The sequence below is a fragment of the Acomys minous genome (assembly GCF_964271855.1).
Source record: "Acomys minous genome assembly, chromosome: 16".
NCBI lineage: Eukaryota > Metazoa > Chordata > Mammalia > Rodentia > Muridae > Acomys > Acomys minous.
In genome coordinates, this window is record NC_140498.1 from 50,383,449 (window position 1) to 50,402,272 (window position 18,824).

The following is an 18,824-nucleotide window of genomic DNA, read 5'->3' on the forward strand; positions in this document are numbered from 1 at the left end:
CAGCACACATGTATAGGACTAGATTTTTGAAGTAAGAAATGTTTCGATTCTAAACCTTGTATGTCTGGTCACTAATGCCTATTTCTGCCTCTACTAATAAATATTTACAGATACTGATTTCAAAATTACATACTGATTAACACAAGACTCTTCTGCATACTGGTTAGGACAATTGCTACATTTAAAATACTTAGTTTCTCTATATGAAATTGAAAACTCTACAAATTCCTATTTAAGACACATTGTTTATTCATTTTAAAACATTAATTTTACACCTCCAAATTCTAAAGTTGATCTTGCATCTATTAATGTATTGCATGAGAGAGAGAGAGAGAGAGAGGGAGGGAGAGAGCATTTGAATAAGGTAGCCATTTGATTTTAATTTTTCATTAAGCTTAATGCTTTATCAGTCATGAGAAGCCCACTCACTCATTCACTCACTCTTGGATTCATCAACTATATTATACCAAGCGCTTGCTATATAGAGGCCCCTGAAATAAGCAGAAAGATGTAGTGAGAATCACAGCAAACATAACCACTGCCTTTGTGAAATCTTTAGAATAGTGGAAGCAGCAGTTTAGAAAAGGATTGTTAAAGCCAAGCACTAGGACGCAGATATAAGTCCATCTGGGGGAGGCATGAGAGGGACATTAAGGGGACATCAGAGGCACACCAATAACAATTGTAGAATAAAACCTCCCCAAATCTACTGTCTCAAAAAGCAATGAAGATACTAGTAAAAATGTCAAAATGAATGCTTCCAGAACTCTGAAAATTAGCCAAATGGTTTCAAAAATATACAAATCTTTTATTAAGAAAAACATGGCTAAATATAATTAAGGCTTGTGGCACTGACATTCGCTCTGTTATGAATTCTCAGTCCCATGGTGTCCTTGGCAACCAGAAAACAGCACACAGGTGAGATCAGAAGGCTCACAGTCGTCGGGAGGGGCAGAACCAATTCTTAGCACCTAGAACCAGGTTCCTAGGGCACTGTGATCCTTGGCCTGTCTGATAGCTTCCTGGAAACAGCAACTCCAATGGCATGTATTTACGTGAATTGATTTGAAGCTTCCCACAAGACAACCTTCTCCATGTAGCCTTTGTGAAAAACAGTGAGGGGCAATTTCTGACTACAGATGCAGGCGGAAGCAGCAATGAAAATTTGAACAAACAAAAAGTTGATGAAAAACATAAAAGTAAAAGGTAAAGAAGGAGATGTCCACAAATACTTTTGAAAGTTTCCTATGTTCTGGAAGGCTGGAAGATAACAAATACGTGCAAGGCTGTGTGCACATCCGGACATGGGCACATATTGAGATAAGAATGGAAAAAGCTGTTGGCTGACCCTGAGGCTCAGCACAAGCAGGAAAGGGGAGCTCACGGCCGAAGAAGTAGCAGAGCAGGTAAGATTATGTTTGAACGCTTGGCCTCCACTTGGTGGGCCTGTTTGGGAAGGATTAAGTGTGTCCTGGTTTGAAGAAATGTGTCGGTGGGGGTGGTTTCAGCCTTCAAAGGAGTCATACCATTCACAATTTTCCCTCTCTGATCCCTATTTGTAGATCTGGATGTCCGCTCTAAGATGATGTTCCAGGGCTATGCATGTCTGCCTGCTGCCACACTCCCTGCCATGAAGGTGATAGACTCGTATGCCTAAGAAACTGTAATCCCCAAATAAGCTCTTCCTTCTAAAAGCTGCCTTGGTCATTGATGTTTTATCAACAGAAAGAAGCTAATATACCCCCACAAAGGACAACAATGCTCCTACTGGAGACTACAGGTTAGCAAACAAAAAGCCCAGTGCTAGGAATGGCTTTCCTCCTTCCAAGTTGTTGACCAGTGAGTTCCTATAGAATCCTTAGACAATACTGGCCTCTGCTAAATGCTCTTGGTTATACTGTGGGGCTTGATGTTATGATTCTATTGCTGAAGACACCACATACTTGAATCACAGAACATGGAGAAACCACACCTTGAAGCTTCATTCCTACTGGCTAGTTTTCAAAGTAGCATACATACAAAGTGCTATACATACTACCAGAGGAGAAAAGTAACCACCACTCTGACCCTGTGAACTGTAATAACAATTGGTTTGGTAAGATATGGTGTGATAAGGGCATTAATGTCTCGGGAGTAACCAACCATTTCCTGATTAGATTTAAAGACCGCTCCACACTTGGGACTCACACTTAATACCACTCTTGGACCCAATAACATGTGAGTAGATAAGTCATAGTCCTTAGGGGACAACCTGTTACTAATATCTACTGATACTTCTAAGGCTATTACTGCTTTGTTTGATCGTTAGTATTAAACCAAATCACAATGACTTATTTTTATGCCCATAGGTTAGCGCATGCCCATCAAAGAGTCTTCTCTTTGCAGTAGTTTAACATAGAGGCTACTCACAACTGGTCAAAGTGCAGAGAATGAAAGTGCAGAGAATTAAGGCTTTTCAGCCTTAAATGAGATATCTACATCACAACCACTTCTCCCAAGATTCAGGTATTGTTGCAGGGGTGGGGCTATTGTAAGAGACAGAGGTAGTTAGTGGCACAAGAAAATAGTGTTTTCCAGACACAGCAGTGTAGTTGCAAATATGGACTCTCAGCAGCTAATAGCAAGCTCAATCCAGACAAAAATCTCAACGTGGAGAGGGAAGGTGGGCTTGAAGTTTAACCCCTATATAAGGAGCTATTTGCAATTGATGGTGGCCTAGAGGGGAAGAGTCAGTCTTCTTAAAGGAACAGTCCCTGACAGGTCAACCATACTCTAGTGGATGCCTACACATCCAAGCCTATACAGGGAGCAAACTGTACATGAGGGTTTTGTGGTTGCTTTTCTTTTTCAAGGGAGGCACAAAGTTGGATAGGTAGAGGATGAGGGAATTGAGAGCAGTTTGGAGATGAAAATTAATATGATCAAAATATATTATATGAAATTCTTGAAGAACTAATATGAAATTGAAAAGGAAGAGAGAAACCTAACCCTGTCGTATGCCACAGTGAAAGGCCATAGTTAACATATTGAGAAAAAAAAAGAAAAGAAAAAATTATCTCTGTGTTGTGAAAAAACACATCTATCATCAAAAATTAATGATGACAGATTAAATTCTTCCCTCCAAGACCAAAACCAAGACACAGATGTCTACTCTTGTCATAGCCACTTAGCATCATGCTAGAATTTTTATCTAAGATAATGAATCAAGGAAAGCCAAGTAACTGGCATGCGAATTAGCACGGCTGGAGCAGAAGCAGCACATGACTGCAGATGACAAGATAATGAGTATAGAAATTCCCAAGTAAATATTTTTAAACTGTTAATGCTAATCAATTATTTTGAAAGTGTAACAAGATACAAGCTAGCTATGCAAATGAACCCCGTTCTGTTCACACACACTAACAATGAACAAGAAATGCCAAGAAAACTTTCATTGGCAATGGAATAAAAAAATGACTAATACTTAGGAAATGTAACAAAAGAATTCAACAGAAGCCCAGAACACTGAGAACTCTAAAATATCATTAAATATAACTGATTAAAAAATAAAAAGTAAATACATAGAAAGACATTGTATATATATATACATATACATATATGGAGAAGAAGACACTGTACTGTGAAAATGAAAATTCCTTAAATTTATCTAAAGAGCCAACTTGAGACATCTCATAATCCTAGCTCCCATTTATATAACAGTTGAAAAACTTATTTTAAAATGTATATGGATGTCCAAGAGAAGCATGGAAATTGTGTTCAAAAATCAACAAAACCAAAGAAGCAGAAAAACACCAACCTTAAAGGACTTATATTTCCTGAATTCAGAAGTCACGTCAGTCAGAACAAACAGATTTTGGTAAAGACTGGTGGTGGAAGATGACTCTGGTCTGTAGGAGGGTGATGATCATATCATCCATGAAAAACTACTACTACAGAAGCAGAATGTAGTGAAAGCTGTCAAAACTCCTGCCCGTGGGAGTCTACATCACTCTGGCTCACACTCCATTGGTCGAGCAACTTACATCACCAAGCCTCCTATCAGTGGCCCAAGATACAAACCCTCCCGTAGGAAGAGACGGAGAGCATCCTAAACACACACCTAGGTGATGGTAGTTAGAGTGATGACATATTTCAAGGCCCAGATACCAAAAAGAATACATGGAGACAATGACCTTTGCTCTCCCTGCCCAGAATCTAAGGAGGCATTAATTTAGAATTGATAAAGCGTTTGATATATAAGCGAGTGACTGGCATTTGGAAGTACAATAAACAAGAGTTGGTGAGTTACTAGCCTCGTGGAAGCTCATTGCTGAAGAGTGTGTTGTGCTGAGCACACAGCCTACTCCATGGCTTTCTTCTCTGGGAACACAAGTGACAGCACATGTGCTGATCTGGCGCTAGGCTGCAGTGTGGTCCATCTTTATCCCCTGGCCATCCCAGGTGAGGACCAACTCCTGTCTTCTCCAAGTGGGCAGGCCGTTGTTGGGTGTAAGATGCTGTACCCTTTCTGCTCCCCTGCTTCTAGGAAAGATAGAGGTGACATTAAAACTTTTCCATTTGCTTTTCCTGTGGGTATCTATCTGCCTTCTTGATATAAAGATTATAAACTTAAAGAACCAAAAATACCCTTTTAGCTTCATCAGTATAAAAGTTTGTAATTAGCCTATGAAGAAACAATGTGTCTGTTCACAGACAACATCCTGATTCCACTGTGTTTAGTAATTTTAATCTCTCTTGGAGTTTACATAAAAACACCTCTTCTTGTAAAGGTAAAGGCCTGGGATACAGTAGACAGCTAGGTGGGCTGACATGGAATTCCCCACCAGAGTTTCAATGTGCAGGCTTCCTAGAAACATGTATTCACATAAATGTTGTAACACCATCTTCACACTTTGCTAGGGCTCTGCCAGAGATGCATCCAGCCTCCAGGATGAGGAGAAAAAGGTGTTAAAATGAAACCTCCTTCTAAAAGGGCACAGCTCTTGTGCTGCAGCAACAAAGAAACATTTTGAGGAACTTCAGATAACCAAGGATAGTTCAAGATGTCCAACCTCACGCAAATAACGAGAATCTATTTTAACTAGCAATGAGATCAAATTATTTATCTGTCAAAATAACAAAAAAAAATGCAAATGTTTGCTAAAATGCAGCTTGGGTGACAGTGTGCAGAAATGAGCATTTTCATTCACAGAAGAAGGTATGTAAAGGAGGGTAGCACCTCCAAAGGGATATTTGGAAAAAGAAAAGTGAAGCATGGCTCTTTTGTGCATGTATCTTACCAATTCACTTATCTCTTTGCAAAGTCATGCGTAGATCCACATCTTCCCCTATGCATTGCTTGCAATTTCCCTGCTCTGTAAATAGTTATGTAATGGAATAACATGGAATTATTTAAAACATTGAAAAGTAGCTGGTATGGAAAAACACTCATCATGTGTTGCTAAAAATATTAAGTGCAAGGTAGAAATGAGCCCTTTAAAGCGAAGTTTCTACAGTTGGGCAACACTGACATCTTGGGCTGTGTAGTTGCAGTCATCTGTCTGTCTGTGGGAGGCTGTTCTACACACTAGGATGCTGATCAGAATCCATGACTTCTACCTGCTAGATGGCAGAAGGGACTGTTTTGGCAAACAAGGTGGCACATTCCTCTAATCCAGCGATTTTCATCCTGTGGGTTGTGACCCCACTGGGGAGTCTCACATCAGATATTTATATTATGATTCATAAAAGTAGCAAAATTATAGTTTTGAAGTAACAGTGAAATAGTGTTATGGTTGGGGGGGGGTCATTTCAACATGAGGAACTGTATTAAAGGGTCACAGAATTAGACCTAATCCTAACACTCTGAGGCAGGAGGATTGCCAGTTGGGGGCCATAATGGACTACACGGTGACTTCCACATCAGACTGAGATACCAACAAAGATTCTGTCTAAAATTCTCTCTCTCTGTCTCTCTGTCTCTCTGTCTTTCTCTGTCTCTCTCTATAAGAAAACAAGTAAATAGATACCCTGTTCCTAAGTATAGTAGATCAACTATATCTCCAGAGGTGGCCAGATGTTGCCTAGGGGAAGGGAACAGGGAGCAGGTGGCTGCAACGCCCTGGTGGAAGCCATGCTTTGGACTGTGTGGCCCTCAGAGATAAAAAGCTTTAGCGAAGTCTGTCACTGAGCCAGCACTCGAGGGCTGTCTCCAGTGCTCTAGATTCTTGCTTCAGACCTGCCATGGAAACAGGAGAACCTTCCGGTTAGTCATCTCATTTTGCTTTCATTAGAATTCTCTGCAGTGTCCAGCACCTTGGTACCTTGGAAGACTTTCTCCACATATTGTTTGTTTGGACATTAGTCTCAGTGGAAGGAGGTTGGTGTCAACATTTCACAGCTGAAGCACTGAATCTGAGCAGGACCTGCTGTTCAGTTGCCAGGTGGACAGTCACGGAGGATGCTGGGAAAATGCATTCAAGCCGGGTCTGTTGCATTTCCTCTCTTTCATGCATGATGGCATTGGGGTTACTTGGGGAAGGCTAAGTGCACAGCAAGAGTCTGGATGGCATGCTCTGTGGTGTGACAACCAGACATCACTTGAGCAGAAGCTATTTGCCAGCCAGAAATTTACTTGCTCTTTGACACAGTTGCTCCACAAGAGTGGGGACACAGGATGGGTGCTTAACCCAGATATTATAGAGAAAAGTCTTTAGTAACATTTAATTCAAACAACAAGCATGTGATCACCTACTATGGTGTTCTGGAGGTTGTACTGGCAGGTTCCATGGTGATTTAAAGCTTCTGTTTCTTGAATAAAAAAAATCTTATTTCAAACCTCAAATCAGAGAACATGCAAATCTCAGAAATTGTATGAGTTCATACAAATAATAGATGTTTGTCTCTCTCCCCCTCTCTAGATATGTATATATATATATATATATATATATATATATATATATGTTTATATGTATATACAGATAAATGAGTGTATATTTGTATGCAGACATACGTATATACTTGTAATTATTCAGACATACTATACACATATTATTGGTTCTTTCTCAGACAGATAGATGATAAATAGATGATTGATAGATAGATAGATAGATAGACATATAGATAGATCGATCTATAGATGTATAGTGATAGATGATAGAGTTAGAGAGTTATAGAAATGATAGATAGATAATATTCTTCATTGGATTCCCACAGGACGCCATGATGCAGATAACTCCTATGTAAAACAGAGAGGTAAACAGAAATGAAAACCTTTGTCACCAGGACTCTCCAGCCATGCTAAGCAGACAGCAACACTGGGACACTTGATTCTTTAATGTTCACAGGGTTCAACCCTTATTACTTCAAAACTATGTTAGTGAAATGCCAAAGCACATATGTGGTTCTCCAGACATAAATGTATTCTTCAGATCTGAGGTCCACTCAAGTCACAAGAAATAATATTACTGAAAGCATGGGAAAGTGTGAAATGAGATATTGGGGCCTGTACTATGACCACATGGTCAGGAGAGACTTAAATGTTTGTGTTTTCATTGTATAGGTATTTTTCCTGATTGTATGTCTATACACTACATACATGCACTACTCACAGAGACCAGAAGAGGGTGTTGGATGCACTGTGAATGGAGTTGGGGAAGGTTGTGCAGTGCAGTCAAACCCACGTCCTCTGCAAGTGCACCAGACACAGCTAAGCACTTCCAGAATACAGAGTCACTTCCCTGAACCCTGAACCCGTTCACTGTCCCGAGACACCTGCAAGGTGACTTCCAGTGTCAGTTTCTTTGTAGATGAACAGGCTGGAGGGCAGCAAATAGCAGGAAACTTTATAGAGTGCAGAAACAGAATCTTCACCTGAGTCCATTTTCACGCCTCAGGCTTTGCCATCCGTTCCAACATTTGTCCTAGCCTGTCCCTGATCATTAGATTCACACAAAGAGCTCATTCTGTGTTTTGTCTGCTTAGATGTTTAACGACGCACAGAAGCTGAGGATTTTTTTCCTTCTTCTGAAACGTACATGTTTGTGCCAACACACACACACACACACACACACACACACACACACACACACACATTCTTTCTGCATAAAATAAATGCTAAATTTCAATAAAAATGCATTTCCTTAGTGGAAGCTATCTAGGGCCTCCAGCATGATAATCAAAAGTTTCAAATCCCATATCCAGCTAATAAACAATATGTCATAGAATATCTAAGTAAATCTATCTCATATATAGATATATACATGCATATGTATAATAGACATGTAGATGTGTATGCATATGATCTCCTGTTTACATATATCCCAGTGGTTCTTCTCTGAAACCCTGTCATGGTGTGTGTGTGTGTGTGTGTGTGTGTGTGTGTGTGTGTGTGTCTGTGTGTGTATCTGTGTGTCTGTGTGTCTGTCTGTACTCACGTGTGTGTGTGCATGCGTGCACATGCACACAGTCTTGTGTATTTTCTTAATTGCATCTAGCAGAGTTCTATGATCCCTCCTATGTAAAACAAATAGATGAGAAAACCATTGTTACCAGAACTGACCATGCTGACCAGCAGAAAAAGCAGAGATGCTTGCTTCCACAACACTCAGAGATGTTGGTCTTCACCATTTAAAAAAGCACATTAGTGAAGTACACAAACATTTCTCTTAGAACAAATATATTCTTCAGGGGTTTGGGGTTATCTGGAATAAAGTAGTTCCTCCTCAGGTATAACTCAGAGATATTCTAAACAAACAAAATCCAGCACGGAAGTTAGAGACACCTGGCATACATCTCTTCCCTGACTTGGCAAATCTTGAAGATTTAGAATAGATTTCATCACAGGTCTTGTGTAGCTTAAGGGTGAATTCATATTGTTTTGTGTCTGGGAAAAAAATAACAACCCATGTATCTGAACAATTCAGGGATTATTCTAACAGGGACGTATGTGTGTTCAATAACAATGCAATAAATTACAGGGACTTGCATTCTAATTACCTCATCACCGGTTCTGTCCCACAGCTCAGACGTGGTTGTAGAATAAATCAGTAAGTAGTTCCTCTGTGAATAGAAATTACAGCTGATCCCTGTTTATGCTATCAGCAAAGTACACATTAAGTGACCCATTAATGCTTGTTAACTGTGCACATGATTGAGTCAATGGGCTCTAAATTCTACTACAAGATGAGATCACATCTCCTTCATCTCGCCATTCTCCATGGTCAGACCTCACCTCTGAGTCCCTAGGCTCAAGGGACTCAGCACACTGGCGTCTTTCCAGTGGGCCACTGCTCCCCAACACACCTGCTTCTCCCCAGTTGGTTCACTGCTCCCACATTTGTTGCTTGAATAATGTCCACAAGATGAGGCCAGGGTAAGAAGATAAAGTGTGTGAACAAAAGGCAAGCAGGAGGCAGATGGGTTCATTGTGAGTTCATGTCTATCTTATTTTGGAAGGAAGTGGGAAAAGAGAACAAAGTTTTCATGAATAATGCTGCCTATTAAAACGGGATATCTCTCTCTCTGATGTGCTTAAGATGGGTGCAGCATCATACTGACTTCAGAGAGAGTGGGAGTACAGCTGACAATTTTCCATCAGAGTTTTCATGAAGAAGCGTCAGTGCCCTGCCTCCACTCTCTTCCCTGTCCCTCCTCCTGCTCCTTTCCTGCAGAGTTTCTGGCTGCTTCAAGGCACTGGGGGAGGAATTCATCAGGGGCTGACAAGTGGCAAATGACATTAGCTTCCAATTACATTAAAGGACTTGAACACAGCAGGATGGTGTATCAGTCTCTATGTTCCTAGCCCTTATGCTTAGCAATGCCTGGACCCAGTAGGTGTGCGGTACCCATCATCATGTCCCGTCTACAGCTGCCCTACATTGATTTCTTCTTCTACCATCAAATGTCTTTCTTCCTTTTTGAAGAACCATTCTCTACCCTCCATTCATGTGGCTCTGGAGACTAAATAAACTAATTCTTAAAGTTCTTAAAATATGTCCTTGCTTAATTAGTATTAACTGCCATGGCAGCTAGCATTAAATCGTATCATTAGAACTCATGAAATTCCCATGTAACAGAAATTCAGAGTGCATGGTGAGTTCTAGGTAAATCAAAATATAACTAATCTTTTTAAAGAACTAAGCATGAACTTTGGAATATAAAAACAGGGCATTTCAGAGAAAATGGAACAATAAAAAGATACAGATGCACAGACTCACACATATGTTTAACTTGAGAACTGATGCAAGAAAGCCAATATTTTCACTAAAAAGAGACATAAAAAAATAGAACAAGCATTATTACAGGGGAAAGAAAAATCTCCAAAGAAAAAGTACAAGGAAAATTTCCCACTTTTGAAAAGTATTATCCTGGTGAAAGGAGGTTCTACCTAGTCTACTAGTGAGAATTTAAAACAGAAGCCAAACTAAGACATACCATCATGTTTTAAGAAAAGAGAGACAAAGAGAGAAGGCTTTGTGTTTTTTTTTTTAAAAAAAGAAAAACAGAAAGGAACAGACAAAATACTGGAGACTAGCCTAGTATTGGACTCAAATCCTGATGTTAAAAATGGGAAGATCCTGGGGAAATTATTTGAAAGTTTTGCTAATAATGGTTTCTAGATTAGAAGTCTACATCTGTTCAAAGAACAAATCACACATGAAGAGACACTAGATATTTTCTTTTTCCCTCAGGTTCTCAGCTTCTTGAGAAACCGATGGACAAATGTTCTACCAGAAGGGATGAAGACACCAGAAACCCAAGAAATGAGGCCCTCAAAGGAAATAACTCTGAAAGAGACTATAAGCAAAGGTGATTTTACCAATAATTGTGAAGAGAGTCCCCAGAGGGCAACTAAAACAAATTGGAACAGGAAATACAGGAATTGAGAAATACCAATGGACTCAGCCCAGGAAAGCTGTAGAACTGATAGAATAACTCATTTATTTGACTGGAAGGAAAATGTTACAAGGATAATGTTCTGGGGAGAATGTGAAGTAATGTATAAATAGAAAACTAAACATATGGAAAAAAGAGGCAATTATCAACACCAGGAAAAGCACCAAGTTATATAACCAAGAAAAACTGCTATAATTCTCCCAGTTCAACAACAGCCGTCCCTTCCTGGGCCTTAGTTTAATATTTGGCTCATAGAAAATGTTCAATACTATTTTATTGTCCATGTTTCTCATTAAACACATTGTGGTTAGAAACTGACATATTCCTCTGTGAAAATGTAATTTGAATCCATAACAATACTTCAGAATATGACTCTCTCTCTCTCTCTCTCTCTCTCTCTCTCTCTCTCTCTCTCTCTCTCTCTCTCTCTTTCTCTCTCTCTCTCTCTCTCTCTCTCTCTCTCTCTCTCTCTCTCTGTGTGTGTGTGTGTGTGTGTGATAAGTTTAAAATGAGGTTATATGGAGCTGAATGGACTTACTATCTAATATGACTGGGATCATCATAAAAGAAGAGAAATATTAACTCAGAGAGACACAGAGAAAAGAACATCATGTGACGATTCACTCATGCTCTTATTTGTTATTTGTTCCCTAAAATTATATGCTTGAAATTTCTTTCCATGCCATTAGATGTCAAGCTCTCATTTTTAAATTCCTATTTTAATTTAACCACATTGAAATTATTGTGTCATGCTCTAGAGTGCGGGTATTTTAAAATTCATTTGCCATTATCCCATTGACAGAAACTTAAGTTGTTCTTACATTTTTTTTCTTCAGCTCACATGAGTATCTCTCTGTGTTACATATGGGATGTGAAACAATTGACTCAGTGAGTATAGCTTTAAATATTTTTGATGTGACAGCTTGAATTCCAGGCCTGTTTATATCAATTTCAGGATCTCTAGCAATTGTTTGAAAAGTCTTCTTACCACATTTTCAAAATTACTCCACCGAAATATAATTTACATAAAATGTATCCCTCTCTGTAAATTTACACAAACTTGCAACCAACACCCTAATTTACTTTTTTAGTGGTTTGAATTTCACTCCTTGCTACTACTATATGTTTTTAAATCCTAAGCTCTAGGTCTTAGGACATGGACACCCAGAGCCACCAGAAGCCACAGAAGCGAGGGGTGTCTTCCGTGGGAGAGTTGGCCCACAGCCCTGCAGATACTTTGGTTGTACAAAAGAGCCTAGAGGACAACATTGGATCAGGCAACTGCTTTGAAGGGCCCCCAAATAACAAGTGAAGTGCAAACGGATGGTTAGGGTTTCATTGCTGGCAAGGGGCACCACGACTCTTATAGTTCAGAGGTTTGGTCCACTATTGTCATGGTGGGAAGCATGGCGTCATGCAGGCAGATGTGGTGTTGCAGAGGTAGCTGAGAGTTCTACATCTGGGTCCTCAGTCAGCAGGAAAAGACACTCAGACCCTGGGCCTGGCTTGATGTTCTGAAACCTCGAAGCCCACCTCCTAGTGACAGATGCCTTCAGCAAGGCCACACCTCCTAGTAGTGTCACTCCTTATGGACCTGGGACCACTTTTCCTTCAAACCACCACAGCAAATAAAACCAGAATTCTTTGCCTTGGTTAGCTGAGGACCAAGTTAAACAGATTCTAAACGTTTACAGTGGTTTTTATCTGTTTTCTTCTTGTATTCCTTGACTGAGCCTAGAACTAAAGATTTTCTTTTCTTTCCTTAAAAAAAGTACCAGTTAAGGGGAAACGAAGATGCAGTTCCTAAAACCAGTAGACGTCATAATCTCACCCAGTCATATCACGGGAACAGATTGACATTAGCTTCTCTACTTGGAGCCTTTGATGCAAAGTAAGATCCAAAAAGTGGGCAGTGTTAGTTTTCTGGGGATCCTATTATGGTCTACTCCTTATTACTTCTGTACATCCCCATGGCCAGCAATAATCCCATTTTACCTCCATCTTTTGTCTCTGTTTTCTTTCTTGACTTTCGATCTTTCTGTGTCCTGTTTCCTTTTCCCCTTCTGAAGTGCCTGTCACTGCAAAGTCACGTTTAAGTGAACAAACTGGGGCAAAGATGCTGAGGTTGATCCCCCTCCTGGCTTGGTCTTTAGTCTTTGAAAGTGTCTGAACACCTAAGAGAGCATGGCAGGCAATAGACCTGTTATAAACATTGCAAGCATAATTTATTACCTGTATACAGATAATTGCTCCAAGTTCTTCTGGAGACCAATAAGCAGGTTCACAGAGCACATTAGTCCCACATGGGTCCACAGCAGAGGATAAAGAGCCACATGCTTGGACTCCATGTTTTCTCTTTAGAACTCTGTAAGAAGCAGTCGGAACTGCAGAATATCCATTCTGTAACTCAATTCTCGTAATCTTTTGGCTGTGGAAGCTAATGCCTGCTCCCTTTCCCCTCAATGTAACCTTGAAAATCTGTGTAATGAAGGAGTTTGATAGAATAAAGTGAAAGAAAAGACAGACAGCACGAGGGAGAACAGGAGAGGAGGACGAGAACGAGGAGCAGAAAGAGACAGCAACTCATGAGTGTTACTAGAGAAAATAATGCGGGATTGGTTTGAGACTCACTGGAGCCATGTAGTAGTGTCCTTTGTAGATAAATCTTATGACAATAACCTGAATTTTGAGAGGAAATAATGGATGGCCCATACTTATGTTTCTTTCAGTAATTTGCTCCAAGCTCAAGCCTATCTACTCCCTCCGGCCTTGGTGGACTTGGGTGACCACTGCTGAGGAGCTGCTTCTGTAGGCTAAAGAGTATTGAGACAGCAAGGAGTTGATTCCTTAGTGACTGAAAGAAATGATGCTAAAGAAGTAAGAATCGTGCATTTGGTGTTACAGAGCTACAGCAAAGAGATATTGAATTATTTAATTCAGAAGCAACAAGCAACAAATCCATGCCATGCCATCTGCAATCAATAAGCACCGTTACAGTCACACAGATGGCTGCTTCTGGGAGAGTTCCAGGCCAATGGTTTGCAAACTTAGCCACATACTGCAATCACCTGACAGCTTTAAAAGCTTCTCAATGCCTCGATCGTACCTCAGACCAAGAAAATGGAGAGATTATTGTTTTCAAAGGTCCCTAGATGACTCCAATGTGCAGCCAAGTTTACAACACTATGATCTTGGACAACCCTGTAAATCAATGTTGGAGGTGCTCTGTAGAAAGACTGCATGCCAAGTAGCTCAAGAAATGACTGCACCTGTTGGGTAATTGAGGTAACAATTCAGTGACTGTCATAGGACTATGGAAAGTCCATCTGTTTGAGAGTACAGTTAATCAAGTGACAGGCTTCAAAGTCGACTTGCACTTTCCCTGACATATGGGTTGCCCCAAGTGTTTGATGGTCTTGGCTTGTTGGTTGCTGGCTGTTTATAGCCATCTGGTGCCAGGGACTATGAGGGAGAGTGACGAACTGCCAGGCAGCTACCTTTTATATTCATGTCTCCGCTAAATGACCTCATTTCTCAAACACTTTTTAAAAATGCAGCTGTATGGTTTGAGTTGGTTCTCCCAGGTTCACATGTTAAAATTATATACTCCCAGTAATATTATTTATAGATAACACTTAAGATAAGGCTCTCCTGGAATAGGGTGAGTCCTCAATCAAGTATGATTGACACCATCTTCAAAGGAAAAATTTGGTCACAGAGCAATGCATGTATAAAGAAGAAGGCATCTGAAGATGTATGAAGAGATTTAGGGTAATGCTCCCAGCAGTTATAACGATGTACCAAACATATCCAGCACACTCCCAAAAGCCAGGCAAGGAGCAAGGAATACATTATTCCTCCAAATCTTCCCTCAGAGGAAACCAACCTATAAGATAACAAATTTGCAGTTGAAAGCCATCATTTTGTGAGTCCACGCCACAGGTCATGTTACGGTAAACTAGTCCAACATGCTACCCTGAAAAAACCAACCCTAAACACTGACTGGATCTGTGAGACACTCAGGTTTACTTAGCCGTGTGACTTGTCATGACCAATATAACTTAAATTAATGTGTCAGTCTGCAGATGAAGCCTTAATAATTAGTGTCATCAACTTAACAAAATTACCCATGAGACTGGTCTTTGGCCTGCCTTTGTGTTAATTGGCATGTCCACTGTGAGTGACATCATCCCTGGATGAGATCCCGGACTATTTAAGTGGATAAATAAAGGGGTCACATCCATTACTTATTGCTCCCTGATTGTGAATTCTGTGTGCTCAGATGCTTCAAGCTTCTGCCTCATGGCCTCCACATCATGACATGCTTTGATCTGTGAGCCTGTCCTGCCTGGCTTTACCCAACTTGACATGAGGTAGAGTCGTCTGCAAAAGAGGGAACCTCAGTTGAGAAAATGCCTCCATAAAATCCAACTGTAGGGTATCTTCTAAATTAGTGATCAATGGGGGGGGGGCGCAGACAGCCCATTGTGGGTGATACCATCCCTGGGATGGTGGTCCTGGCTTCTATAAGGAAGGAGGATGAACAAGTGAGGGAGAGCAAGGCAGTAAGCAGCACTCTCCATGGCTTCTGCATCAGCTCCGGCTTCCAGGCTTCTGCCACGTTTAAGTTTCTGTCCTGATTTCCTTTAATGATGGACTACGATGTGTAAATGTAGTCCAAATGAACCTTTTCCTTCCCAAGTTATTTTTGGTCATGGCATTTCATCACCACAATAGAACCCCTAACTAAAAGAGAGACAGAGTAAAGACATTGTCCCTTAAAGCTGCTTGTCAGTATTTTATCACAGCAACAGGAATAGGGACTATGATGGTATTTCTTCTTGCTTTACTGCATCTCTGCTGTCTGTCATGAGAGAAACACCCCATGCATGATGCAAAGACAACCAGAAGATAGGTGGGGCAGGTCCAGTGTAATCTGGAGTCACCACCTCTCTACAAAGGCCCATTTTCATCTGAAGATATTTCTTCTGGTTACATTCTCAAAGCTACGCTGCTCTTTAACTATTAGGCTTCTGGGATGACAGTAAAATGGGTAAGATTCTCTTAAGTTATAAAAAAAAATATGTCCTTATTTTGCTTTTAAATCAGTCAGCATCAAAGGAAGGAAATCTTTGTTATGCAAAGTGAAAGTGAAAGCTGGCCAACAGGTGTCATGTCCTCAGGTGAGCTTGCAAGCCTTTCCCTGGTCTGACCTTCCCTTACTTCCCACCTTTCCCATCTTATCTCCCTCTCCGTCACTCAATTCTTCCAGTGGTCAAGTGTCATGTCTGATGGCAGATGTCTGAGGGCATGATGGGGGGACCTGGGCTGGGCTTCTGGAGCTTTCTCAGGCAGAAGTCTGGCCACTTTTCTTCCTTGAGGGGTAATAACATTTACAAAGTATCCAAAATTTACAGAGTCCACTGTGAAGGCAGTAGGCTGAATCAGGAAAGATTGTTTTCATCATGGACAGCTCCCACGGTGGTGGCAGTAGGCATTCTGAGACAGGAGAGGTATCAGTTTGCACAGCAGTTGGCTGAGGCAGAAATCTTCACCATGGACAGGTCTCCGCTCCCTAAGTTGCTGACAGGAGTGGCCATTTTGTTTCCACCTCCACAGCTCGAAGGCAGGAAAGAGACTGGCAGTGAACGACTTGAAATTTTACTGGCCCACTGCTCAAGGCCTAGTTACAGCTCTTAGCTGGGGGGTGCAGTCGGCCACCACAGCAGGGGCCCAATGGGCTGCAGGGCTGGTGGGGGGAGTGGAACCCCCATGCTTGGGGGAAGCATCAGGCCACCACAGCTTGGGGACAGAGCACAGTGTCTTGGAGGCAGAGTACTATTGCTGCTCCAGCCTTGGGGTGCTATTTCCACCATGCTGGGCCACCTGCAGAGATGGCATTGATCTGGCATGGCTGCAGTGGACAGCAAGGCTCTCTCCATTACCCCAGGGCTGCCGTGGGGGTAGGGGTGAAGCAGCAGAGACTGTAGGCTCTCTCTGCTGCTGTGAGTAGCCACAGAAGAAATCCCTACAGTAAGTCTCCTTAAAGATCCATAAGATATTGGCATAATGTTCTTGTGGACTGCTCTACAGTTTACTCTTGCTCATTCAAATGCTGGTTTCTCTACCCTACTCTCTGATATCAATCAGACATTGCATTGTGATGTTTATTCTAAGTCTCTTCAGTTTCCAGTTTGTGTAAACACGTCACCATTTGTTCCCTGTGTTGTCAATAAAAGCCAACTAGCCAATGCTGAGCAATAACAGAGCCTAGGGTGGGACATCCTGATCCAGTGAGGAAAGGAGAAAGAAGGAAGGAGAGAGTGGAACCAGGAGAAGAAGACCTGGAAACATCAGGAGAAATGAACCTGGCCTAGGAGATGATTTAAAAGCAAATTTAATGTGGGAAATATGAGTGGGAAGAAACGATACTAGTGTGGAGCTTTAGGATAGAGTAATTATTGTGCAGTATTGTGCTATAGGCTAATTAAATAGATCCTGATCTCTCTGTGGTTATTTGGGTATAAATCTGTTTAAGGAGTAACCACTGATATCACTAAACTAATTCAATATTAAACATTAATATTCATTCAACAAGAAAACACACAGTCCTTCTGCCAGTTTTGATCATCACCAGTGCATTTGTGAAATAACATGGAGACATTTATTTGTATTTCAGTTTAACTGCTATAGAGTGATCAGAGTACATGAGGGACAGCAATCTTCTCCCTTCCACATTGACTCCCTCACCTCCACAGAAAGAAGACCCAAGGCGTTTGCTGTGCCCTTCCTTCCTGAAGCGCCTTGCCTTTACGTTGTCAACATAAAGCAAAGGCTGGATCGGTTTGGGTTTTTTTTTTTTATCTGTTTCTTGGGAGATCATAAGTCATTATGCTGTCATGAAAGAAGACTATGGTTATCAAGGTCCACTTGTGAGACACCCCTTCTGAGTGAGGGTGGGCAGGGCCTTCCATGAGACTCCTTATGATCCTTTCAACAGAGAGGGGTCTGGCTCAATGTCTAACTCCCTTAGGTGTCATGGAAACAACAGCTCTGGTAGTTTCAGAGACGTGAAGGCTTGGATAATGGGATACCAAACAAAAACCATAGCATATCATAAAGGTCAGAGGGGGCTGTGGTTTTGTATTCTGTTGCTATGTAAGAAATTGTCACACTTTAATGGCTTAAAATGACACACATATGTTATCCTACAGTTACTATGGATCAGGAGTCTATATGAAATGTACATATATTCTCCAACCAAAGTCTTTCACAGCTAGAATTGAGTCCTAATAGTGTCTGAGACAGAATTATCTGTCACCTAGTTGTGCCGAGGGCTAGGAATGGGGCAAAACTCAATGCACAGAAAATGTCCTCCTCATTCATTGTCCTTGTACGCAGGGCTTAAATTGAAACGAGCTACATTTTAATTCTTTCTTTCCTGGTACACTGTGAAGTCTTCAAAGCTGAAACATTTCTTTCTTTAACACTTTTTTATTTCCAGAGCTTTGCACACTGCCTGGAGCATATAGAGATGAATTCAATAAATATTTTTTGAAATGAATTGGTGATTTCTAGGTGTTCAACACATGCTTGCTAAACTACTGGAGCAAGTTCTAATAAACACCACATAACACATGGAGGGCGGTCATTACAGGGCTTGTTAGAGACTAACCTTGGGAGCTTCCATAACAAACTTGCGGACAAATCAATAGCAACAGCACAGATAGAACTTTTTCATTGTATCCAGAGGAAATACTCCTTTCTCTTTGAAATATGGCCCTGAAATGTAAACCATGACACGTTCTAAATCATACAACTCACCCCTTTTATCTTCTAGGATCAAGAGGGTTGGGGAAGGAAAGGTAATTTAGAACTTTGTATTAGATGGCATTTTCTGTTGAAATCTCAGATGTTGACATTTCATACACCATTTTACTTGAGTTTTC

At 40.9% G+C, this 18,824-nt stretch overlaps 1 protein-coding gene across 5 annotated transcripts; it reads left to right on the forward strand.

The window, feature by feature from the left end:
• The first annotated feature begins 933 nt into the window (after window positions 1-933).
• On the forward strand, window positions 934-18,060 carry LOC311586569 (uncharacterized protein). Of its 5 annotated transcripts, XR_014775581.1 has the most exons (9): window positions 934-1,406; window positions 1,563-1,780; window positions 2,349-2,505; window positions 10,671-10,788; window positions 11,712-11,763; window positions 12,648-12,766; window positions 13,605-13,752; window positions 15,985-16,058; window positions 17,555-18,060. XR_014775581.1 is itself a non-coding variant. In XM_084762636.1 (7 exons), the coding sequence occupies exons 3-7, from the start codon at window positions 2,466-2,468 to the stop codon at window positions 13,669-13,671; spliced, it is 396 nt and encodes a 131-aa protein (XP_084618762.1). In that variant the 5' UTR covers window positions 934-1,406; window positions 1,563-1,780; window positions 2,349-2,465; the 3' UTR covers window positions 13,672-15,126. The 5 variants fall into 5 exon arrangements, 2 of the variants coding, with proteins under 2 accessions (XP_084618762.1, XP_084618763.1); XR_014775582.1 differs by lacking the exon at window positions 17,555-18,060 and having other exon boundaries at window positions 13,605-14,160; window positions 15,985-16,000; XM_084762636.1 differs by lacking the exons at window positions 15,985-16,058; window positions 17,555-18,060 and having other exon boundaries at window positions 13,605-15,126.
• Window positions 18,061-18,824: the final 764 nt, after the last annotated feature.